This window comes from Haliaeetus albicilla, chromosome 6 (assembly GCF_947461875.1).
Source record: "Haliaeetus albicilla chromosome 6, bHalAlb1.1, whole genome shotgun sequence".
NCBI classification, from domain to species: Eukaryota; Metazoa; Chordata; class Aves; order Accipitriformes; family Accipitridae; genus Haliaeetus; species Haliaeetus albicilla.
In genome coordinates this window covers 17,725,003-17,750,999 of record NC_091488.1, presented here as the reverse complement: position 1 = coordinate 17,750,999, position 25,997 = coordinate 17,725,003, and the positions used below count along the sequence as shown (strand labels likewise).

Below are 25,997 nucleotides of genomic sequence, written 5' to 3'. Positions count from 1 at the left end.
GAAATAGACTGTGGTCATTATTTATCAGGTTTTTTCCACATGTGTGAGATGTATTAGTAGTGTCACTAAGCCTTACTGTCAGAACACAGTTAAAGAGGAAGAAGCAGTGTTTTACTACCACCATCATAAAAGCAAGGGTACATCTATTTCACTCAGTCAATACCATTTTGAGTGCACAAGAAACAGAGCTTCTATTCCTGTTTTCATATTTTATGGGTAGTCATCATTTAATGTTTTTATATTATTTGGTTAAGACATTGCAGGAATTCAATTATTTGATAGCATTAAAATCACAAAGAGGGATTTTTGTTTCTTAAATACATTTCTTAATTGTTAGAAGACTATCAGATTTGATATGCAGATCTTTCTTAGCATGAAATTTCACCTTTAACACATTTATGTTTATTTGTAGCAAGGAAAGCCCCCAAGTCTTTGAAATGGTCATTAACATCCTTCCTGGGACACCAGCACAAATTCACACCTAGGTAATAACCCAGAAGCCTATGCACACAGGTGTAATCCACTCTGCCTTTCAGGAGCCAAGCAACCCCTCAGCAGGGCTACACACCTCCACCACGGCTCACACATTTTGTGCTTTTAAATCACTATCATCTCCTGTCTTGTGTGGCTCGCTATTGTACCTGGGTCCTGCCCCGAGCTCTGAACAAGGGAGCTTGTACTGGGGCCTGTTATCCCACCCAAGGCAGGGAAATCCCGCTTTTCCAGACAAAGTCAGATATTTAGAGGCTCTGAGCTGACATCTTTGGGAGTCAGCCCTGACTTATTCCTTGTTAGACAGCCTTTACGGACCAGAAACCTCTGGCTTAGCACAGGTTTGAAGCTGGTTTTTCCATAGCATAGGCTAGCACTTAAGTAACAAACCATCCTTCCGTCTTTGGGAAAAATCATACCCGCAGGTGAGTGAGAGCCCACAGGTAAATATTAATTTTGTTTACATGCTGGTATGAGTGTGTAAAAAAGCAATTCACAATAATTAACATTTTGAAACTAAGTGACATCAGTGTTTGGACTCAAGTATTTAAATAATGTCTTTAAAAAAGAAGAATAACTCATTAGTAAAGGGCGTCCTTAAAAATATAATTTTATCTCCCGCTTATATCAGCACTTACACATCTGTTTAACTGCAAATATTAGGTATTACAGAACAGTTATACACCCATTTAAATGGTTGTATATAGTAAAATAAAATCTAAAATTAAATGAGGATGCCATGTTAGCAATATTTTTAAAATGCAGTTTTCAAATATAGGAATGTGTTGTTCAGAACCTGAAAAAGACCAAATGACATTTACAAAAATCTCACCTAGGTTTCAGCAAGGGTTTTAAAAAAGAGGAGAAGGAAAAAAAGGAGCAAAAATAGCACTATTTTCAGAACAAAATTTGTGTCTGATCCCGGCAGTCATCTAAACTGAGCGTGCAGGACCAGAACCAAGGAGGATGGCCAACAAACTCTCGCAGGGATACAGGAGCCACTTGCTGCCTTGTATCCCAAAGCGCTGTTTTCAGGCAAGACCCTCTATTGAACAGGAGGCAAATAACTGGGATGCACAGACTGCAGCTGAGCTGCCCAGACCAGAGAGCCAGTCCGACAGCAGCCCTGAGGTGCTGCTTGCATTTCTGGGCCCCGTGGACCCGCCGACCCAAAACCAAAGGCAGGCAGCATATTTGGGCTATGGTGGCTCTCGCCATGAAGCTGCCGGCCTCGCAGGCACCATGCACTCATGGGGGAAACCCCCTCCGACCTGGCGTCTGCACTGGGAGGTTTGACAGCAATACCAGGAGCATCCCGGGGGAGTTGTTAGGCACTGGGCAGTGCCTGGGGACGGGATTTCTTCCTGACAGCAACAGCATTGCCCCTTCGAGGTGCTCCAGTCCCTCATAGTGTTTCTCATAGCAGCTGTGGGATGATAATATTTTGGGGTTTTTTTCCCCTCAAGATTTTCTCTTCCTTGCCCTTTTTTCCTCCACCACTTTTAGTCTTGTCCCAGCACCCTTTCCCAGGGCTACCTTTTCCAGCAGCCCCAATGCCTTCACCCCAGCCTCATACTACCTGCAAGATTTTTGTGGAGGCCTCTGGTCCCCTGCTTCCATCTAAAAGTGCCATGCTATCCAAAGTAAAAAGCCTGGCACATCAAGCTTCAGCCAAAACACTCCAACACTTAGTTTACAATAAAAGCTCCTTAAAGTATAACTGCCTGGTATAGCACCTAATGTTAAATACTCTCCCCTGAGCCCTTAATAACATTTTTAACACATAATAAACTGAGCTCATGAATTTTTGAAAGACTAGGTCAGTGTACAAAGCATCACCACTAATGTTTTGGAGAGGAATGGAATATGGATATTTAATCTCCATTTCTTATGTAAATATGTGTGATACGTTCTGCAAGAGAAAGGAGTATCATCCTAAGAAATTACTTTTCTGCATTAATGTATGTCTGTAAAAGCATTTTAGTAGATGGAAGATAGCTCTAGCAAGGTGACATCAACATTAGACAATATTACAAACAGCTATTCAGGAGAGTACAAAAATAGAGGCATTAGTTTTATCATATTGCACCAGAATCATTTAATTAAACACTTAAATAACTCAAATTTTCTCATGAAACAAGCACACACACACACAAGCAAACACACAAATGTGTGTTGTTTTAATGTTACTACATTAGATATAACCCTGCGGCACCTATCTATATTATAAACTTTCAGCATGTACACAGTCCCACTGACTGTAGAGGTGTGGTTTAATTTCATTTTTTGAGAATAAACAATAACTGATGACTATGTCAATCCTACATCCTCTCAACATAAGACATGTCACCAAAGTCCCTGCAGGCAATGAAAGCTAAAATCTCTCTTCTCTGAGTTTTAAATTTCCCAACTATATTTCACTTCCCAGTCTTAGTAGTCCACTGGCACTTTCTCACTCTTTTTTTTTTTTTTTTGTTGACAGTGTTAATGGCAAATCCTAGAACTTCTTTACTAAATGAACAAAAGCATCCATAGCTGGCAAAGTTTTACTTTTTATAAATAAAACAGCCACCAATGAAAAGGACTTTAAAAAGCTTTACAGTGTGCATGTGTAAAATCACAGAGTTAAAGCGTGACACTAATTCTGTTTGGTCTTTTTTTTAATCTCTTATTTCAAAATGTCTTTGAAGTCTGCTTTTGAGATGAATGATATGAAAACATCCAACTGAAGCAATTAGGAAAGTATATTCTCACACATAACTCCAGAGCTTTTTAACCTCAACGTTTACCTTCCCATTTAGGAAAACAAAATCAACAAACAACAAAAAAAGACCCCAACTACTTGTGCATTTCTCCCTCTTTAAAATTCAGGCAAAGTGATCTGAACAAGAAATACTCAGGCCTCAACACCATGTCTTTAAAACCACCATGGACAACATGAACAACAGAAAAAGGCAACCTTGAGAGAATATATGTTACAGCGACTTTCACACATTACTTGTGGCTGTTCCTCCTCTCTCTCTTCCACGCAGAAACATGCATGCACAAACATAAGCTAACAAGATTAAATGTCTGGAGAGATTACTTTACCGTAGGCCAATTTGCTATGATCTGCAAAGCACTATAATTGCAAGTTAAAAAGCAGAACTCTGCATATTACAAATGTCAGATAAACACTAATTAATAGTGTCCTACCAAGTGTCATTTAATTTTGCTCAGTAGGTAACATTACCAGTTCATAGATATCCTCTTCTGGCTTTGGTACATAAAATTGGATCTGGTTTTCTATCAGGAATTTCAGACGCACGTAGTGAGCAGAGTGATCCAGTTGGTGTGTCTGCAAGAAATGAAGAAGAGGCTTTAGAAGAGAAAAGCAGTGGCTCACATCATCTATACTTAGAGAACGGCCTGACACTTGTAGGAAGAAAAATGCCCTAGCACCGTCTTTCACAAGAGGCCCATGATCTCCTAACCTGAACAAGAACCTGAACCTCCTCCTCTTCCCAAGGAATAAGTGTTCATTTAACCACTGACCAGGATGTCAAGGGCAGTGCTAGTACTCTAAGCAGCCTCCTTGGTTCTGCTTATCTGGCAGTTCTGCTCCCTCCCATGCTATTGCAGAAATAAGCAAACACTATTACAGCAGAAGACTCAGAGCATACCTTAGTATACAAAGGGCATTTAAAATTGCAGGGCGGAAAATAAATGTTCTGCTAACAGAGAAAAATATAACAGGAGGAAAGTTTTTTCTATTTGTTTTCGGGTTCTTAGCATCTTCATAATTTAGAGACTAAGTATGATGCAGTAAATTTCAAGCAAGGTCAACATAAAAAAAAAAAAAAGTATGTCCTCTATATTCAAAACAGCTCAGGATACACTGCCTTTTTAAGGCTAAAAGAAGCCAAGAGATGCATACTGGATTACATCCCAGTGGAAACAGGTCACACCATTTTAATGAATTAGTTATAATTAGCTGAGGATACAGCATTTGGTCTGGGAGATGTTAACGACCTTTTCTCAGCACGATTAATAAGCTTGATTTAAGCAGAGGTTAATGCTGTGTGTAATCAAAACACATTAGAATTATGATAAACACAAAGGATGTCATTCAGAAGTTACTTTCAAAGTTCGTAAACTGTTGACTAAAGCTAATGAAAAGCCCCAAAGTGATTCACAAATACAGGAGGTAAATTCCCCTCACTGTCACTTTTGAAATCCTATTATTATATGCTTTTATACATTGGCCTTTTCATTTTATATGAGCAAATTACTGAAGTTTCCTAGGTTGTACTAAAAACAATGGCTCATCTGAAAATTCATGCAAGAACGTCGTTATTGCCTATTTATTATGCTTTTTAAAGCCTTGCTTATCCAGTTCAAGCCAAGACAATGATACACCAGGACTCAGCTGACTGATCACACAGCACAGATGATGAGTAATGTACACCGAGTGACCTGTGGAAAAGATCACACGTTGACCTAGCAAACCCTTCAGCAAACACTCAGAGAACAGTGAACGTTTTTGAGTCTAGATTACCCCATGAATAAAAAAGAGCTACCAATAAGAAGGAAAAAAAAAAGATCTATTGCTGCAGTCTATGTAGTGCTACATTCAAATACGTCCAATTCAATGATCAAATTATCCTTATATGAAATTGAGTATCTGAAATGGAATAACCTCTGTAATCTGGACAAACACCTAGTTAATTAAATAAAGAATTTGAAATCTATCAAGGGCCAAAATAAAAAGAGCTGAATGTAGGAGATCCTTGCCCTCTCCCCTTTTTTTTCTTTTTTGATAAGCATTTTGCGCACTTTGCTCATTGTTTACTGACCTTTTCCACTAGTTTTCTCTCTTACACACACACACGGACAAACACCCCAGAAATTAAAGGGAAGAAGAATCGGCTTTAATGGTTCAGAAATGATAAAGAGGAGTCCTAGATTAGTTTCTGGTCAGATTAGTTTACTGCCCCTAGACACAAACTGTAGAGCGCCTTGCACACCCATTAAACAAAAACTTACAGAGGAGACATAAACCTACAGACTGCACACCCCACGTCCAGAGGGAGAAGTCTGCGATAAGTCTCTCTGAAGGTCCATTAAATGCTTGATCCGTTTACAGCAAAGCCAGTGGGGAAAAAATTCTACGTGGCAAAACCACACGAGCAGAAAAAGGAGCCAGGCAACCTGGCAGCCTCCTCCTGCCACCACGGTGTATCTCCTCCCGGTCTCCTGTGCCGAAGCTCCCATACACACGCTGCATTTCATGCAGCGCCAGGCCATGCTAGTCAGCCAGGCCTATGCTGACAAGCTACACCTCATCGACTAAAGCCCAGGGTTGAGAGAGCCCCCGTCCGCAGCCGGGTATTCGTGTCGCTTCCAACGGCGACTCCGAACGCCCTCCCCTTGCAGCGGAGACCCGAAGGGATGCTCTCCAGCCTGCCCCAGGCCACCAGAACTCACAGCCTGTTGTAGAGGGATGCGCATTTATCCAGTCTGGGGCCTGAAGCCGTGGGGCGCAGGCCAGGAGCTGCCTTAGCTGCACTGGCTGGGCAGGCAGCCCATGCTCAGCCACCCCGGGCTCCCCGCGGGGCTGGGGGCACCCCGCCACCACCACCACCACCACCACCACCACCACCATCCCACCCCACGGGGGCTGCGCCTGGCTGACAGCATCTTAAAAGAGCAACCCTCCCCGCTCCCTGACAGCATCTTAAAAGAGCAAACCCCCCCCCCGCAGGCGACGGCTTGATCTACCATCCCGGTGGTCAACCACAGGGCTTCTGCCTGCTTTGATATGGGCACTGCATCGGGCGCGGAGGTGACTGCCTACGCCTCCAATTTCACACCTGTCTTTGCAGGGAGATTTGCTTACGAGAAAATCCTGCGTGCTGGCCATTTTAGAGAGCAGGAGGGAGCCAAACGCAAGATGACCAATGTTGCGCTGAAGCCCTGAACTATGCCTGAGCACAGCATCGTCTAAAGAGGTCACTGGATAAAACTCACATATATTCTGAGCCACTCATTTCTTCTATGAGCCGGGGTGGGTGCCATTCATCCATTACATTGCAATCCCATCAGTCAGGCAATGAGAGTCATCTCCATTAAAGCTGTGATGGTGCAGCACATAAGCCACCCCATTTAGTTAATTAACATTTGTATAGCTGCAGCAAGGCTTTGTCTACCTCAAAATTTCACATTAGTTAAACTGTTTCAAATAGGGGCATGCTCCTCTACTGTAGTGAAAGGAAAAGGTCCTCTTAAAGTGGACATAGCCAGCCTGCCCTAAAAGCCATACCGTTAACCCACTTTTTTTGTTGCTGGTCTAGCTGCATCCATATGCAGGAAGGTGGGAACAGAAACAGGGCAGCTTTAATGATATTAATATCCTTTCGAGACCACCCAAAACACCTTTTAGCAGTCCAAATAAGCTTCTTGGGTTATTTATTTCTCTCCTAATAACTCTGGCCATGTCTGGACTAAATTAAGCAGCTAACCCAATTTAAAGCACAACCCGACAGCTTAACCGACGTGCTCTTGAAGAAGAATTTACAGCCTGGGGTGTGATCCGATTCAACAGGCTACGTGTGGTGTAGCGGGTTGGCACACAACCCGAACTATTCATCCGTTTCGGCTCCTTTCTAGTTAAAGCAAGGGACAGGCATATTCTTTCAGCTTGGTGGGGGAAGACCTTCATTAGCACTGAAATGACAGCATCATGGAAAGACGCTAGCCATCCCACTGTATTACTCTGGCTTCACACTTCTGTGGCCGAAGCTTTTTCAGTAGGAAAACACCAGCTCAAAATCAAAGTAAGCCCGTAGAGCATCAGGCTTAAGTAACTTCTCAGAGACGTTGAGCACAGACCCAGGGACCTAGGGGAAATCTGCTTCTTGGCCCTCACACAGGTCTATCTGAAAAATGCAAATCATGAGAAAACAGAACCTTTTTCACTTCTCGCTTTTTATCCAGTTCAGTCAAAAGAGTAAATGCTATGTAGTTTTCTATGCTTGATTTTTGGTGTTACTCTCTCCATACTGACTATGTCTAAATCCATATACAGCATGTGTGCTTCTACTCAATTTTAAGACATACCATTATGCAAATGTCAGTAATACGTATACACACATTCACACTGATCAGCATTATCCAATAGGAAACAATTTAATGCACACGCACTGACTTTCCTGCCTTCCAGGTGCTGTTATTAGTTAAATCTTAGGAGAAATCTTCGAGAAACCACTTTAAAATATGCTTTAAACTCTCCTCCCACCAATCTTGAATCATAAAAGTGTCACAAAGCAGCCTCCAAAACCTAACTAAACAAAGCAGCAATGTTAGTGTAAGAACACATTTTCTACAATGACTTGAGTGCACTTAATGTTCTCCAACAGAATAATCAAGCTCAGTTTAATAGCACAGATAGATTTAACCACATCTACAAACATGAAGAGGTTTATATGAAATGTAGATCTTGAAATGTTTACTATACCAGAACTTGACTGGTTCTCAGATGGCAGATGGCAAACTGATGTGAAATGATGTGGATCAGATATTAAAGGGGAAAAAATGAGCTGAATGCAAGAGACAGAAGAAAGAGATTGATTATTAAATGCTACAGAAAGGAAGACATCCATCAGTGTTTTCCAGACTGAAAACTGTTACAGAAAAGAAAGAAACAGATAACAGCTCCTCAAAAAACAAACACTCACCCACCTCCCCTTCTCCTTATACACCACCACCCACAACAAACAAACACATAGTGAGAGACCAGATTCTCAGCAGGTACCTACTGAAACCAGTGGAGCTATACCAATTTATTCCACCTAAGGATTTGGCCCACTGAGTTAATCACTCTTATCCAAAGGAAAACATAAATCCTAAAAATAAATCATTACTAATAATGTGTCATCCAGCTTCCCTATTATGTCTCTCTCCAAAAATGTCATCTTTTCCTGAATACAATGAAGAGCTTTCATAAGCTGCAGCACTCTTTAATAGTGCACCTGGCAGAGAGATGAGCACACTGTATAATTATTGCAAACAAATGCCTTTCTCTTACCTTCCCTCTCTGGAAGCACATGCAACATGTTCTAAAAGTCCCCAAAGTTAAGCTCTTAATAGTAATAAATGTTTTCTTTTATTTTACTGTTGTTGTTGTACAAAAGAGGTCTCACTTTCCAGAACAGCACGTGACATGAGTTGGGTCTAGCTTGCAGTCAGCCCGTTAGCAGAAAACATACATTATATAGCTGCCAGAACTGAAAGCTTGTATTTAATTTGTCAAAGCCCTCAACTTCTCTGCTGAGATGTAACTCTTTTTAATGGCCAAATGTCTCTGATACTTCATCTTGAAAAGAAATCCAGGTGGTTTTTCCTCCAGCCCCGCCCCCCCCCAAATGTAGATAAAAGCTTTCCTCGCTCTTCTCTCCTGCCACCTACACGAGTCGAGCTTGACTCCGCAATGCAGACAACAAACACAGGCACCTTCTCCTACTCCTGGTGCTGCTGTTTTCTCCGTGCCCTCCTCCCCCACGCCAGCCGGAGGGGAGGAAGCAGCAGGGGGAAGGAAGGAGGAACGGTACCTGGAAACAGGACAACCTGGCACCTGGGAAAGGGTGAGATCACCCCGCTTGCCTGGCAGAGGAGGGACCGGGCCATGGGAGGGCTTGGCAGAGGTGGGGGAACCAGGCTGGTCGGGTGAGGACAGGGCAACTGCACTACCATGCTGTGGGGTGCCCAGCGAAAGGAAGCGGGCTGGGGGCCGGGATGGTGGGGGGCAGATGGGGAGAGGAGAAGGGTCCCGCACACAGCTTCGTCTCCGGCGGAGGGGGAGTGGGTGGGTGGGTACATGAGAGGTGGCAGCAGAGGCAGAGTCAGGGTGTGAAGGCACTTCTGAGGCTCATGCACAGTGGCCAGAGTGGAAAAGGCAAAAACTAGTCTGCCTTCCTCTCCCTATATCCATGCCAAGTTTACCTCCAGCGCTAGGAATTTTATTTGTGTGGTGCTAGCGTGAAAATTTCAGTGTAATTCATGTTTTTCATCTAACATACAACTGATCTCCCAGCACACTGCAGTCTGAGCACTGGCATACCAGAAAGTCACTATGAGGTTCAACTGAAAGGGCTCAGGGTTGTACACACTTCACCCTGCTCCAGGGCACACTCACAGCCTTTACCTTGCAAATCATTTCCAGCACATCTCGTGTGGTGTCCCCAGGACGGATGACTGTCAGAGCAGGCTGGTTGTTCGGCAGGCAGAACCAAGATGGCGTAAAATACTCGTGAACCCAAATATCACAGTCGGGATTGTGCTGATGGACACTGCTCAGTGCCACTTCTTTTTCTCTCTAAATAGACAAAACCCATTATGACTCTACCAGCCAAATATGATCTCCTTCTTCATCAATAACAAGTGTAAGGAACATTATATGCTGTATCAAAAAGCCCTCTTATAGAGAAGACGTTTTATTCATAAGCCTAGATTGAAGGCTTGTCTGGACAGGAAACTGCAGTTTTACCTGAGCAGTATAAAATGTGCCTTCCCACGCCACCCACACAGCTACACTGGTGCAACGCGCCTTTCCTGGGATTTCACCCTATGGCTATTGGGAATGCTAGGAATACAACAAAAAATAATAGTGATAAAAAAGAGATTTAAAATCAAAACTTAAATGCACTGTGTTTCTGGGTAAACCAATCCAAGGCCAACAAAAATGTTGTAGATGATACAGTTCCTATACCCAGAAACGGCAAAATAGCAAGTCTTAGCATTTATTTTGAATTTACTGTCTTTTATACATCCAAGTTGTGCTCCAAGCTATAAATCCCCAGGAAGTGGGAGCTGCAGAATCTCTGCTGCACGTGGGCTCATGCAGCTAAACCCGTATTCACTACATGAAGAATGTGCCTGTCTTAATGCTGTTTTATAGCTGACTTTCTCTGGGGAAAGAGAAAGTAGTTGCAATTGTGCCTGCAAACGCTGAAGTTCACAGAAGCGCATGAGAACAAAACAGAGAAAGCCCTGCACTTCATAGTTGTGCCAACCCTAAATTATGAAAACCCCATATGGCAGCCACAAGGAGCCATTTTCCAGAACCAGCGGCATCCAGGTCCTCCTCTGAGCAAGCATTTCCCTGGTGTGCAGTGCTAACACCCCTCTGGGTCTGGCACCTCCAGCTGCGCTTAGGATGCCACACACAGTGAGCCCTTGTGACCGTGGGCAACCAGCTCAAACCCTCCCAGAGCGGCTACAAGCCCTCCAGTGTGCACAGAGGGTCCTCTCCTTTCCCGGAGGCTCTGTGTCCCCTCTCGTGTCCCAGAGTCAACGCTGCATTTAGGCTGAATGCAAATGGTGGGGAAGGAGGCAGCTGGAGAGCTGGTGTTTTACCTTGCCATCCGGGACCGTATCGTCAAAGATTCCCTCGAGAGATTTCTTTACTGAATCAACTCCTTCACCAAACACCTGGGGAACAACAGAGCAACTCTGCTTTAAAAGATGAAGGTGCCTCAGTGCTGTCTGCAGCACATGCTAAGGGGAGAACAGCATATCTAACATCTAGCATGGAAGTCAAACTGAAAAATAAAAACATTAATCTCAAAACACAGAAAATGAAAATATCAGCTTGTTAAAAGGGAAAGGGGGGTGAAGGACAAACTGGTGATGGGGCACCATGCTGAAAGATTAGAGGCTTAGTGGTCTGTCACCGACTTTCTTGGTGGAGCTGGACAAATTTTATCTCCTTTTGTGCTCAGTTTCCTCACCTGTAAAGTGGGGGAAATGAACACTTCTCCACCTCTTCTAAGGCTGAGAAATCAGAAGCAGCACTCCGCTTCTGGCTGTTTTTGCACTAAACCAGCTTCCAAAAAGTACTTAGCAAACATTCAAGTACCACAAGTCAGTGTAACCCTCCTCTAATGAAATAAGAGCTGGTAACCCAGCACAAGCCAGAGAGCCAAAATCAACAGGACTCTGTGCAGGAGGAACGACAGAATGGGAATATTTACAGGATCCACCCCAAATCAGCACAGGACTGCATCAGACAGGCAAACAGGGTTGTTACTGCAGCAGAAGCTTATAATTAAAACTGAAAAGTTAAGTTTTATAGCTCCACATCAGCACAGCTTTATGTGGAATAACAGCTGGGTTTGGCTGTTAACTATTCTGTACATAAAATGAAGCAGGGACCATGCAGGACAAGAGAAGGTCACTGACCTTTACGGATTTACAGTTTACTGCTTCAACTTGGCAATACTTTGCATGCTACTACAGACGAGCAGGGGAAATGTGTTCAGGCACTACATTTAGACATTCTGCTACTTTGTCAAAACTTTACTTTTTCTTTGACTCTCTCCAGTATGACTTTTCTTTAACCTGGAACAAAATTCCTTTTCACGCCTGTGCTTATTGAGGAGTGAGGGGGGTAGGGGTGCAGGGAGGAAGTGTGAAGAATGCATTTATTCCCACGGAAAGAAAAAAAAGGGTGAGTTCAGGAAAAAAAACAGATCTGAAGACACAGCATGGGCAGGATCCTAGCTCAGGACAAGGGATTGCACTTGATTAGGGGAAAATAAGTACAAAGCAACAAGGGATGCCACAGCACCAGCACAAAGAATTGGGAATGCACTCACAGAGGCATCTGCTGCTTCCCAGCAAAACCCTGAGCTTTTGCTCAGCCACTAAATATTAGGTGAACTTTTAATGTCTCGCTAGAAACAAGCTAAATGATTTTGCAGCATTCATCCTCTGTTAAACAAAACAAACACCCACTGCTGCTTTAACAGAAGGAAGAAGAAATCACAGGGCGCAGAACAACATGTGTCCCAAGCCCTTCTCCCTCCAAAAAGTGAAAGAAGAGAAAGGAAAGCAAAGCCTACATTTCCTGCAATTAGATGAGGTATGGCTCTCAAAAACTGAAAGCTATAATTAGGGATGTTTGGAAAGAATAACAGGGAAGCACCTTCCTACCACACTGAAACACGTTTTCTAGAGAAAGATCTGGGCAGTGACTGGGTGGAAATGTTTTAGCTTTTGCTTTTTTAAAAATCTGAAGGAAAACAGGGACTGTCTCTACTAAATGCAAAGCTTTTGTTACTTGAGGAAGTTTTCCCCAAACTCAGCTACATTTAAATTATGCTACAAAGTCATAATTTTAATTTAAAGAACCAAACAAGTCTGCACTTTTTTTTTTCCTTCCAAAGTTGTATCTGCTTTACACTGCCACTTTGTTACTCCTGAGTTTAGGGAAAGTACCTCCAGCAAAAGCAGAAGCAGCAGAAATGCAACAACAGTAGAAATGCAACCAGTTCAGCTAAAGAAGGTGCAAACTCCAAACCTTGTTTGATAGGAGCTGCTGTATACTTATCTGTAATTACAGTCACTGATTTTTTAAGAGGATGTGGAATGAGATGACTATACACCGTGAAAGATTAAACAGGTAAGGTTAAAGTTGGATGTGTAAGTGCTTGATGCAAGTGACTCTTTGCATGAGCTGCATTCTGCATGCTAAGAAATAAGCCTTGAAAATAACAATATCACAAACTTTCACACACTTACCTGATTAATGCTTGGCCTCCCTTGCTTTTTCTTCGAGGTAGTATCCAGCCCCCAAAGAGAAGAAAACCTGCTTCTCCGTTTACTGGCAGATCTGGACATGGCCTGCGTCCTTCTCCTCACTCCGGACTCCCCTGTGCGAGCTGCCACCTGTCAATGACACATGGTTTTAAAATCAAAGGTTGCAGCATCCCACCGCACCGTGGCTTACATAATCTAACAAACAGTGGAATCTGGTTTGAAAAAAAAGGCAAATCCTATGACAACAATGTATACTCACAACAGGGACAATGGTGATGCTGCCAGGCTACTTCCTTCTCACTGCAGTTCAACTCACTTCTTCCAATGTCAAACATCAAAAATTAAAATGGACAGTACCACCCTCCCATTTTTTGGCATTTAATCTGAGATATTTTGAAGCAGCCTAATCATCACAGAGCAAAGCCTCAGCACCAGTGAAGGGTTTGGTTTTTTAGTTTGTTTTGGTTTTTTTTTCTATCAAGGTTTCAAAGCTGGACACATGAAACCTGAGATTTCCAAAGTTATCTGTTGCTTCCGAAAAGCCCTGTCTTTCTCTTTGGTCTTTCCTGTGGAAGCACTCTGGGCATCCTGGAACTAACTAATAACTGCTACAAGGCCAGATAAAGGCTTGCAAATAGGTCGAGGTATTTAAAACCCGCACTTCCTTAAAGATAGCAACATTTGAAGGACTGAACAAAACACAGGAAGAAAAAAAGCTGAAATGATCCTTTCGACTGGAGCAGTGTTAACTGCTTGAGTACTTAAATAATGCCTGCGGCAACCTCTTTGGAGCAAAAAGATATTTGCCTTTACCGAAACCAAATATCTGGGGAGCGTTTCTTAAGTTTCTGGTAGAAATTAGTGCGACATTAGTCAGAGGTGAAGTGTTTAGGCCAAAGTTTAAGCAGATTTCCCATGTGGAGGTGGCCTCAGGAGAGCAAGCTCCTCTCCTGTGAAAAAGGGAGCGGTAGGAGATGGCAGGTATGAACGGGAGCGCAAGGCGAAGCTAGACAGACAGACAGACAGACGGACCCACCCTGCCGACTTGGCTGTATGCTTCCTGGAACACCTTTGTACTGGATTCCCACAGCCGAAACTAGCAAAATGTGACTGTCGTTTGGCAACCCCAGCGGGAACACCCGAATCTCTGAGTGATGCCCCAAGCTACAGAGCTGAGAAACTGGTTGTTTGGGTGCAGCAGATACAAAAACCCATATAAAGACAGGACAAACAGAAGACTGGCTTGTGTAGCAAGGGAACTGTTGCTATACTAGTAATTGTGTTCTCCTTGGGAAATGTGGAGAAATCAAGGAAAACGAGAACTTAAACACTACTGCAAGCGTCTCCATTTCCAGAGCCTGGACTTGTGAGACATTTCTTAACTGTATCTGGGACGTTTGTGCAGAGGCACCTGGGAGACCTAGCACATCCTCTGACTAATGTACTGAGGAACATCTTCAGGAGAGCTAGAGATGCCACGCTATCACCATGCAGCACCCAGCTCGAGTCTGAGACTCACTGCACCATCTCCACGCTATTGAGGGCAAAGGAGGACACGAGAGTTTGCTTAAAGGAGAAGAAAGCACGTGTCTTTTCCAACACAACATACTCAAAACGTATTTTTTTTCACTTGGCTCTCAAGAGACACCAGCATGAAGAGGCAGACTGTTTTTCAGGCTAATGCTCAGTGCTTTGCTAGATGCAAAAAAATAAGCATAAATGCAAATTACAGCCCGCCACTTTAAAAAAATATAAATCCACCAGCAATTATCAGGATGATGACGCTAATCTTTTCATATATAAAAGAATAAAAACGCCCCTGACTGAATTACAGCTATAGATTCAATTGAAGGGTACAGCTGACATCAACAAGACAACAGTGGAGCTCAGCTATTTTTGTGAAGCTCCAGGAGTCCAAGCTGAAACTACAGGAACTTGATTGAAATTCATTAAAAAAACACCACTTTGCAATACATTTCCCTGTATTTTTAAAAGCTGGGTTGTTACATTATTTAAATTTAAACAACCATTTTAAACATTATTTGCCACACCATAAGTAGCAGAGAAGAACATTTCCCCTCCCTTGTGGAGCATCAGGTGTTGATCACTGCAGACCGGATATTAGACTAATTGGTCAGTAGTTTCATCCATATGGTAGAAAACAAGCCATGCCCGAGAAGGTCTAAGCCGACACTTGCTGAGGGCCTCGGAAAGACTCCCACTGACTTCACAGGACTTTTGGATCAAGCCCATGTACATGGACATTAGAGGTGAGCCTGCTCTTGTAACAGGAAGATCTGTTTATAGAAAGCATGTTTATAGTACAGATCTGGAAATTCAAAATCACACGTTTAGGAGAAACATAGCTCTTCCATAAGGCCATGGCTTGCAAGCATCTGCTTTTTAATCTATATCCAGGACACACACCCCTCTAAGGAAGCAGAATATTTTGCACACTAAGGTAAGGGCTCACCTCCCAGGCACAGACTGCTGTTTGTCGACGTGATCTCTGCATTGGACATGTGAAGCGATTTGCAGGTTGGCAAAGATGACCCCTGGCCTCTGTTCAAACTTACCAGTGCATGAAATGATGAGACTGAAAAGATTCCAAGACGACCCATCGCAACTTTTGTTGGACGGCTGGCAAAAGCAAGCAGTCTTTTAGGGTTTGGGAGCTCCCCTCCTTGGAGACTAGCCAAGTAACAGCGGTACCGAAATAGGTCCATCTGGAACTGTTCAAGATTTTGTTCCCAAACGAAGATCTGTGTACATCAAAGATTGAGGGGCAAGACGCACAAGAAGAGAAGGGGAGAGGAGGAAGGACAGAGGTAAATACCTTGAAAAAATTCTACTGTTCCCAGTGACATACCTTTTTCACCAATGCTGATCTCACTCAAGAAACCTTGATCCCCCTTCTTTCCCACTCTCCCCTCCCCTCCCAACCCCAAAAAGGATACAAATAATAAAAAAGTTTTCATTAGATGGAAAACAATGTTTTTATGTTCATGTCATGTCTTCTCCTGGGATAACTGCTCCTTTGATACAATGCTATTAATAGGATTAAAATCTCATTTTTAATTTTCTTTGTATTCCAGGATTCTCTTCTAAGTAGTCCCTTAGGAGGCTTCTTTCATGCATCAAGGACATGTGAGAAACAAGACCACCAAACCCCACCAAATTACACATACAGAGAGCCCCAAATCAGCAACCGCAGCAGCAGCATTGCTGTAAGCGTCAATGGAGCTCACCATACTTGAAAAAGTGTAGTACTCTGGGGATAATTAATCTTATCAGCAGAAGAGCACTATAATCAGCCTATGTAAGGACTTATTTAAATAATTCAAATTGCTGATAGGAAACAGTTTCAAAGCATTTAGAAAAACTGTTACATAAAGAGAGAGACTGCTCTGCCCTCTCTCTGTGATTGACAGCCTTTGAGTGGAGCCCTTTCAAGAGAAGCAAGCATCTCCCCCCTCTGTCCCCCCTTCTCACAGGCTTCCAGGGGGTACGAAATCTCTTTAGCTTAGTGCATTAGGGCCCGGCCGCTCCCTATGGTTTGCAGTACAGGCGCGTTTGGCAGGCGTGGTAAAAGAGCTACAAACTAATGAAGCAGGAGCCATATGTTAGTTTCCTAAAATAAGGTGCTGCTACGGCAGCGGGAGAGACATCTGGCTCTAGGCTCTCTGCTTCTGAAACACAACTATGTTGTCCACTTGAAGTCAGAAGGAGCGGTCCCGAGGGGCAGGCAGGGCTGCAGCCATGAGGTCAAGGCGAGCCCTTATAACAAGCAGAAACCGGGGATGTCTTCTTCATCCCATCTGCCAGAAGATGAACCAGCCTCTTCCACACTTAAGACAACAGCTAGAACAGCATTTGTCAGTCTATGACCAGCTCTTCCCCTAAGGCATCCTGCTGCCATGGTCTGGTAGCCTCTTCACTCCCCTAAAGCACTCACTCAACCTCCGAGCAGCTAGCCAAATCCCTTGCATGCAGGCCAGAGGACAGCCCATGCTGTATCTTAGTGCACGTTGTTTGGAGAAATGGTGCAACTAGGAGAGCCAGCACAGCTCTCCTGCCAACACATGTCCTGCCTGCTCTGGGGAGCTCTGCCAGTGCACACACATGGCACAGTGGGAGCAGACAGAGGTACCGCTACTTTGAAGAAAGCCTTAAATATTTGCTAGGGGCTTATTTCACATAAGTAAGCTTCACATAAGCAATTACCTGATCCAATATGGTCTTCTTCTTCTTGGAGTCCGTTACTGAGGACAGCTGCATTTCACCCATTTTCTTCATCTTCTCATCCATATCAATCTTCTGCTCCAGCTTTTTTATCTCTGTTTTCAGGAGCTTGACGGTGTCCTCTTTGTGATGCTGCCTTGCCACTGCGGTTGCACAAGCTGAATGGATTGCCGTGATCCAGTTCTCCAGTTCGGTCTGGCTAGAGGTCTGAAGAGAGGGAAAGAGGGGGAAAAGAAGTCAGGATCCTCTTTAAAATTGATTGGAGATTAACAAATGCAATTCCAAGGAGTTTCCTGTCCCTTTGATCTTAAGATTCAAAGCCTTAAATCCACTTACGAGAGAAGTAATAAAAACCCCATCATTCTTAAGCAGGCCATTTTTAACTCAGCACTAGGCATTCAGCACTTGGAATTACACCTATATCTGTGCTTTGCAGCTGTACAGCATTTCCCAACAAGGTCTCAGGAATTACCTTCCTTGTTCAATGCAATGCTGCCATAATTTGTAGCTCAACATTTAGCAATGTTTTCTAAACTCCCAGTTCCTTAAGGCAGGGAATGTACCAGCCTCTGTGCTCTTCACGGTATGGAGAGCTTTTTTGGCATGCAACAGTTAGTAATAAATTAATGGCATAAAATCTGACCATGGTATCTATGAGTACCTTTGTTATGATGCACAGACAGACAAGCTTTCCACTTCTGAAGGTCCCAAAGCACTCTGAAGACAACCTCATTATCATTAAAGGCAGGCTCATCACAATTTTTACAGCTCTAGTACTGTCCCTTCCCAAGCTTCTGTGTGACAGTTTGGGAAAAGGGAACACTTCCCCTCCCTGGAATTGTTCAAGGCCAGGTTAGATGAGGCTTTGAGCAACAGGTATCCCTGCCCATGGCAGGGGAGTTGGAACTAGATGATCTTTAAGGTCACTTTCAACCCAAACCATTCTATGAGATTCTACGGTTCTTTGAGATACTAGGCTGGGGCATGGGACACCAGCACATTTTGCTGGAAGAGCACTATTCTGATTAGAGGCTTTTGACACAGAAAGAAGAATATTTCAAAGCATTCCTTTTCCAGACTTTCAAAATAAAAAGTAAATCTTCTTAGCCTTCTTAGTAAACTTCACTCCTTTTTTACAGTAGGTTGCAAACCAAAATTTACAGCCAACTCAGCATTGCAGTGGACTTTCTCTGAGTGTCAGCCTTTAGCAGTAATCACACTGGTATTTGGCTCATTGCTGAAAAAGTAGCAAGGTGCCAAACCACCTTGTTCTAATTAAACTTTCTGATGATACCTGATCTATTAATAGACAGCACAGTATGACTTCTCCAGTTGCTAGCATAGATAAAGAAGGTTTCCTGGTTTCAGCTGGGATAGAGTTAACTGTCTTCCTAGTAGCTGGTACAGTGCTATGTTTTGAGTTCAGTATGTGAAGAATGTTGATAACACTGATGTTTTCAGTTGTTGCTCAGTAGTGTTTAGACTATAGTCAAGGATTTTTCAGCTTCTCATCCCCAGCCAGGGCACCTGACCCAAACTGGCCAACAGGGTATTCCATACCATGGGACGTCCCATCTAGTTTAGGAACTGGGAAGTGGGGGCAGGGAATCGCCGCTCGGGGACTGGCTGGGTGTCGGTCGGCGGGTGGTGAGCAATTGTCCTGCGCACCATTTGTACATTCCAATCCTTTTATTACTACTGTTGTCATTTTATTAGTGTTATCATTACCATTATTAGTTTCTTCTTTTCTGTTCTATTAAACCGTTCTTATCTCAACCCAGGAGTTTTACTTCTTTTCCTGATTTTCTCCCCCATCCCACTGGATGGGGGGCGAGTGAGTGAGCGGCTGCGTGGTGCTTAGTTGCTGGCTGGGGTTAAACCACGACAGGTCATCCTCACTGTTCTCCTGGTGGTCACAACTAACAGCAAAGGACATGGCTTACTGAAGCCAAGGAGAGATTCCCACAGAAGCCCGACTCTGGAAATCCCATATGCACAGGCTGGACTTCAGGCTGATGCTCCCAAAACTTCTGTGGTACTGAAGCAGGTGAAACTCACATGTCCCAGAATGACATCACTTTCCTTAGCTCAGGTTAGAAGTCCTAAGCAGAAGACACTGGAAAGACCAATCTCTTACTCCCAGTTTTCTTGTCTTCAGTTGGCACTGTACAATGTATATTGCTTAAATTGGTCAAGCTCCCTGCCCGGGTAATAATATTAACAAGCTCTCATTCATAGACAGGGGCTTACAGTGTCCTATCACCACTGCTGAAGACATGTTGAGCCCCCCTTGCTGAGGAATTTCTGCTGAAAATACAGAAATTATTTGCAGAATGGGAGACACTTTGCCTACAGTCGGGTGGTGAAACCTAGTCCCCAGTAGATAAGAGAGTAGCACTGGACTTATAATGAGATGGTATGTTTTGTTAATTCCTAGCAAAATCTTAACAGAGGTCATATTTTTATCTTATTTAATTTTAAAATGTTATCTGTATACCATTAGATTCAGTTTTCTTTTTAGTCTCCTGGGGAGAAGGAGGGAAAAAAACAATCTGGAATGGATTTTAGGAGCTGCAGACTCTTCTGGTAGATGAGTAGGCAAGGGAATCACTCCACTCCTCAACGGAAGGGATCACATAAACAAGGTGCAAACATCTGATACATAAGTATGTGGTGTCACATGTTGCTCTGAGCTCCTGGAAAATGCATGTGACATATGCAAGTAATGGATTTGTGTAGGCACAATAAGAACTGACTGAGCAAGGAACCATCATGTAGGAGGTATGTGATGTCTCTAGGTGCAATGCAGTGGGAAGGCTTGTTACAAGATGTCCAATATCTGTATGCATTACAAAGCAAACCTATTTGTCCCTACGTACACAGTCTCCATGGGACAGAAATAGCCTTGTGCAGGTCTGTGGTTTCTTCTCATCAAAACAGCTACTACAGCACTGTGTTATGTGTGGACGGACATGTATGACATGAGCAGTTAGGTAACACTGCTCAACAGCCATACACGTGCGTTGGCTGTTCTGAGTGCAGCAGAGTAAACCCTACAGCACAGTCACTCACACATTACTTCCACCACTGCAGCTGGTCTCCTTCCCTTCTCCCCAAACCCATCCCTTCTTTCTCTTCTGCTTCACTAGCAATGCATGGGGTTCTACAGCAGAAGGGACACATCAAGGAAAAATTTCTGCAAGGCAATATAAATGATTGTTTTTCATTTGAAAAGGCTCATTTTTGCTTTTTCCCACAAAGTTACATGAAAATCTACCCATGGCATAATGACACAGGGCTTTTAATGAATAAGGCACTGTGATGCCATAAAAGAAATGTACTGAATGTGACCTTTTGAGCATTTAGCATCCACTGGCATTAATTTTATAAGAATGAAGGTTTTTCCTTAGAAAACTGCATGGAAAAGATTTTTGCAGCTCATATCAGTAGATCAAGAGGAGGTGGTGCTCCACAACCTTTCAAGCACACACTGAGACCATAAGTGGAATGCCAACCTAAAAATCACTTAGGGAAGCAGCAGGTCCCAAAATACAGAAATCTTTTTCAGTGAAACACATCAACTAGTGTACGGTCTTTGATATAAGTACCGGATTTTTTTCAGACATACTCTGTGAAATTCAGACATTTCTATTTTCTGATTGAAAAAACCAAACATGCACTTTCAGTCTCCTCTTGGGCAACAGCAAGATGTTGACTAAGGTCTGTATGAACAAGGGACAACTGGATTCTGCAGTGCCATTGGGAAAGCACCTGGAGGTCCAAGTATTCCCTTGCACTTCAAACTCCTCTTGGTCTTGTAAACTCCTTGAGCCTCTCCGCAAGGTCCCATCTTTGATACGTCTCTTACGAGACGCAGATAGTGTCACAGCATATTTAATGCACTGCTGTATGTCCTGTATGGTAACTGCCCTGGTCTGTGTGTTAAAAGCATGCTGTCAAACCATGCAAAATTCAGTTTTTACAGGGAAGTAAGAATATTTCTTAAGTCTTACTTTGTTCCAACCACCTACGCAAAGAGGGTCCAGTCAGTCAATAAAAACAGCAGATCTGACAGTGATTCACATGTGGTAGTGTGTCTCTTGAGTGACATTTACCAAATATATCATGTCCTTCCTCTAGTGCTGCCAGAGGAAAATCCCAAACCTATTGGAGGCAGCAGGATTTTTCCACTGATTTCAACCAGAGCTAAGATTTCCTCCTTGGTTGGAGACAGAAAAAGAAAACAAATTTGTAAAACCCTTGAACCAGACCAACCTGAAAGAGGAAAGCATCCCCAAGGGAGTTGCTGAGACAGAAGACAAAGTCCTTCTTGGGGTGTTCAGGCACCGCTTGCACTATGCTGTTTTCTACCCAGACAGCGTGCTTTGGGATGCTGTTGTGGTCAATGCCAGATCTGCCGTCAGTCTCATAAAAAAACAACGTGCATCCTAAAAGAGACAATCACGTATTAGCAAGCAACACATTTAAACGTAACGGCTGTCCTGCATCTATTCAGCACTAATACTTGGGACTATAAATCATCTGTAAAACTGTCACAGGGATGAGGAAGGATGGAAGGATTTGCCAGGGCCTGTTCAGGTTTTTAGCCCCACAGTGGAGAGCACCAGCAATGGCCCAGTTTTTAGCCTGACCAGGTGGTGGTTTCCATGCCACTGGGGGCACACCATGAGCTGTATGGTACATCGAGCCGTGCCCCAGCGGGCCATTTTGTTCACCCTAGGATTGCTAAAACAGAGCCACAGACACGAGCCTAGAAAGTCATGGGCAGTAAAATACAGCCCCAGATGAGAAACATCATCATAAGTCCCAAAGTGGGGGTCCTCCATGGCCACCCGGTCCCACCAAGGGGACCAAAAGGAAGATGCAGACGTGAGATAGCATCTCCCCTGGCAGTGCCGGCCAGCTCCCCAGACCGGCCCCCAGGCAAACCTTCATGGCCCTGCCTCAGCCTCCTGCAGCTGCTACAGTCCCTGCAAGGCAAAGATCAAGCAATTTAATTACTGGATGCAGATGAGTAACTGGAAGAAAAAATGGAGTGGAATGAGCTGTGCTTACTGAAAGACTGATGTACCAAAAAAACCCAACAAACAAACAAAAAGCATAAACCAAATCTTTATTCCACTGTAACATTTCAGCTCTGACTCACGGCAATATGGCCAAAACCAAAAATGCATTTTCGCTGGGGACAACAACCAACCTGCTTGGTTTTGCAAAATAATCTTTACAATTCTCTGGGGCGGGGGAGGTATAGCAAGCCTGCAATTTGGGAGACTGCCAAAAAAGGGTCTCCTTCTCTCCCTCCCTCCTCCCCACATTATCTACAGTTGTTTTAAACTAAAACTGGCACGTTGTTTCTCTGCCACTGGAAACAGCCCTCTCGGTGCAAAGGGATGCCCTGTTACCCAGCCCCTCAGAAAACTATTTGCAGCCAAACAATAGCAGCTGTTAACTTCAAAGCCTCGTTTAAACACTAACATTATTAAGGCACAGCAATCTAAGGAGCAAACACTCCACTTGAGTCAAAGCACTTCAAAATAACATTGCCTCCGTGCTCATCCTTCCCCTTTTTCCTCCCAGATGGCCCTTTGTTTGCCTCACAGCAAGACCTTCCTGCCGCAGGACCCCCCTCCCAGGAGATTAGGGCTCCCCGCTGCCCCTGACCCCTCCCTCTCTCCTCTTTCATTTCCCCAGTCTCTCTAACCACCCCAAGGAAGAGCTGGCACCTTACTTTGCTGTTGGTTTTAAAATAGTCCTGCCAATTTAAAAAAAAAAAAGAAAAGGTGCTCTAAAAAAAGCACTCTGTGGGGAGGACAGGGCTTTAACCATACAGAGCTTTTTGGTAACCCCACCTACAGCAGGAGACATGGCTCTGCCTCCCCTGGCTCACAGACAAGGCCCGTCGTGGTGGAGGAGAGCGATGCCAGTCCCAAAACCCTGCAAGCATTGCTTCCCGTTTTACTGCTGATGCAACTGCATGAAGAGTAGAGGTCGCTTTAGGAGGCCGGCTCCCAAGTTTCACTGCTCCGTTAACATTTATGTGCATTTATAAGCACTCAGACCCCGAACGGGGCTGGAGCTTGCTCCTAGGGGGAACTGCAAAAATTCAAAGAGGAAAGGGTATGTGGCCCAAGCAGCCGAGGAGGCTGGCAGAGCAGCCAGGTGCCGAGGGCTGCCCACCGCAGGATGGGTGACGCAGCCAGAGCCAACATCCCCCAAGCCACAAGCCAGCCTCGATGACCAAACCACGGCTTCCTGTCCATACCGTGACTGTGTTGCAACTCGCTGGGTGTTCATACTCGTGAAGCACATCTCAGAGAAGGACGGGCCAATGGCACTAAGCACAAGAGTTAAAAGACAAATGCGCACAAAGACAGAGCCCCTGTTTTGATGCAGGCCAGTGTCATCATTAGCAAACTCCCACTGTGATGTGCCTGCGGCTGCACGCAGGTATTTAGTTTGTCAGCAAGCCATAGACATGCTTCTTAAAGGAAACACCCAGTGCTCAGAGAAGCCACCCTAGGTGGTGCCAGCAAGACTCGAAGTAGGGTATGAACCCCACTTCAGTGCAGCACAGTCACGTGTCTTGGACTACACACATGCCATGATGTGAGCACATCAACAACCATCGAATAACACCCCCCCGAAAAACATCAGGACCACTTCCTCATACTTGATGTTAATTACACTGAAGTTCACAGCAGCTTTTTTAAGAGTCTAGGCTATTGGTTTCTTCATCTGCAGCAATATACAACCCACAGGACACCGCAGACACCCATCTGGATAAACCCTTGTACGCTTGCTCTGTACCTTTCAAGGAAACCCAGTAGTGCTTCCATTTCCTGCGCGCGGCCAACTCCACTTTCTTGTTCTTTTTGTGCACCAGGAAGTTTTTCACTGCCAGAGCGCCGGCTTTCCGTACCGTGCCCTGGGCAGCCGTCAGGAGGATGTCAGACTGCCCTGGGGAGCTGAGGGTGCCGCTGCTCTGCTCGTCGCTGAGGGCAGACCCAGCCTCCTCCAGGTTCTCGCTGTTGGTGGTGCTCATCTCCAGCTCCCGGCGGAAGTTCTCATAGACCCCCTGGCGAAGCCCATCGCCCGTCGAGCTGCTGCCGCTGTCGCTGCCGATGAAAGCCCGACTGGCCGTCGGGGAGTAACTTGAATTGGTAGCATTGGAGCGTCTAGAAAGGAGGTCTGTGTCGGTGGCTGCTCCCTCGATCCCACTGTCGGTGAACTCGCTCCCCTCACCTGCGTTGACGTCCTAGTTGCAAGAGAGACACAGCGTGAGATGAAGAGCCTGGCCCAGGCTGGCCTTCTGGAGACACTGACAGAACCCAAAATGCCCAAGTGGCACCACATCTCTTCACAGCCCCATTTCGTCTGGCACTGGAAATCCCTTATCTCTTTTTCTTCTGAAGATGAACAACTGGAAGAAAACATAGGGTAGGCAGAACTTCCAGCATAGTTTAGGAAAGATCGGTCACACACACACACAATTTCAGGTGGTGCCTCTACAGCCTTAGCATTTTGGAATATAAGATGCAGCATCATCTGTTTACATTAAGCTAAGTTAACAGTGCTAAAGGTTCTGCAAAAGGAGAACATATGGTAGCAAAAACTGGCAGTGTCAAGAAAAGCGGCAATCAACCTACGCATTTTAAAAAGAAAACATTGATATTGTACATTCACACCTACAGCTGAAGATACATTTTAGACATCCCAAGATTGTCATTTGCAAATTATATAACTAAAAAGGTACTTTTTTTTCTCCTGAGAAGTTAACGTATTTGAGATTATTTCTGTTTTGTGTCACTTCTACATCACAAATCCTAATGATGGGCCAGAATCCCATGCTGATAGACCCTGCCAAAATACTGCAACAACAGAAGACCCTTCCTGGTCCCCAACAACTTGCAGTTGAAGGGTCAGAAGAGACAAGAATATGGCCATCTTGAGCAAGACGGGAAAGAACATGACCGAATTCAGGTTTCAAAGTCTTAGTGGCTCAGCTCGCCCCCTGCAACAAGGTTAGTGCCCAAAGGGGGCTAACCACTACAATCTCAGCACTCAAAGGCATCTGTGGCAGTTTTTGAAGGAGGACAAATAAAGGCTAAGACCTGTAAGTGGGGAGAAGTATCTTATGTTAGATACTCGAGAGAAGAGGGAGCCAGGGAAGACGATGCAAAGAGGTGAGAAATATGGCCAAAACAACAGGAATTTCAGACTCTACCTCTCCTGCAAGAGCAGCTGGTGCTTGATTTACAAGTTTTTAAAAAAATGAGGAGACTCTGAAAAAAAGGTGGCAGAACGCAGTGTTTATTTGGGGAGAAAACAAGCTTCTAGGTGTTGGTTAAAGCACAAGTTTTCTATGCATCCAAGAGCAGCTCTACGGAAACTGAGAAACCCTCCACCGAGCTCTGTTTGAAACCTTCCTCCGGTGGAGCAAGAGCTGGATGAGGAAACCTTAGGGGGAGGGGACGGGTGTTGCTGAATTTGACTAACTTTTAAGGCATTAATTTGTAATGGATGGGCTTGTTCTTTATAAAAGCTACCTCTCGAGGGAGACTTGGGAGTCCAGTTGGAAGAACAAGCACTTCCTTCCCCATGCAATAAGCACAGTTATCCTAGTCAGTTTGGTTGTTTAATGCAACACATAGTGATAGACAAGCTGT

The 25,997-nt window shown here is 44.3% G+C and overlaps 1 protein-coding gene across 13 annotated transcripts in view; it reads right to left on the bottom strand.

Annotated features, from left to right (window-relative positions):
• Positions 1–25,997, bottom strand: part of TIAM1 (TIAM Rac1 associated GEF 1) — a 193,764-nt gene that overhangs the window by 43,637 nt on the left and 124,130 nt on the right. For all 13 annotated transcript variants that reach the window (XM_069785292.1, XM_069785281.1, XM_069785288.1 and 10 more), the window contains 8 exons: positions 24,139–24,586; positions 21,586–21,758; positions 17,293–17,517; positions 15,645–15,830; positions 13,051–13,197; positions 10,885–10,959; positions 9,674–9,844; positions 3,725–3,829 (listed from right to left, as the gene is read on the bottom strand). In XM_069785292.1, the coding sequence (XP_069641393.1) occupies positions 3,725–3,829; positions 9,674–9,844; positions 10,885–10,959; positions 13,051–13,197; positions 15,645–15,830; positions 17,293–17,517; positions 21,586–21,758; positions 24,139–24,586 (1,530 nt within the window). The remainder of the gene's footprint in view (positions 1–3,724; positions 3,830–9,673; positions 9,845–10,884; positions 10,960–13,050; positions 13,198–15,644; positions 15,831–17,292; positions 17,518–21,585; positions 21,759–24,138; positions 24,587–25,997) is intronic.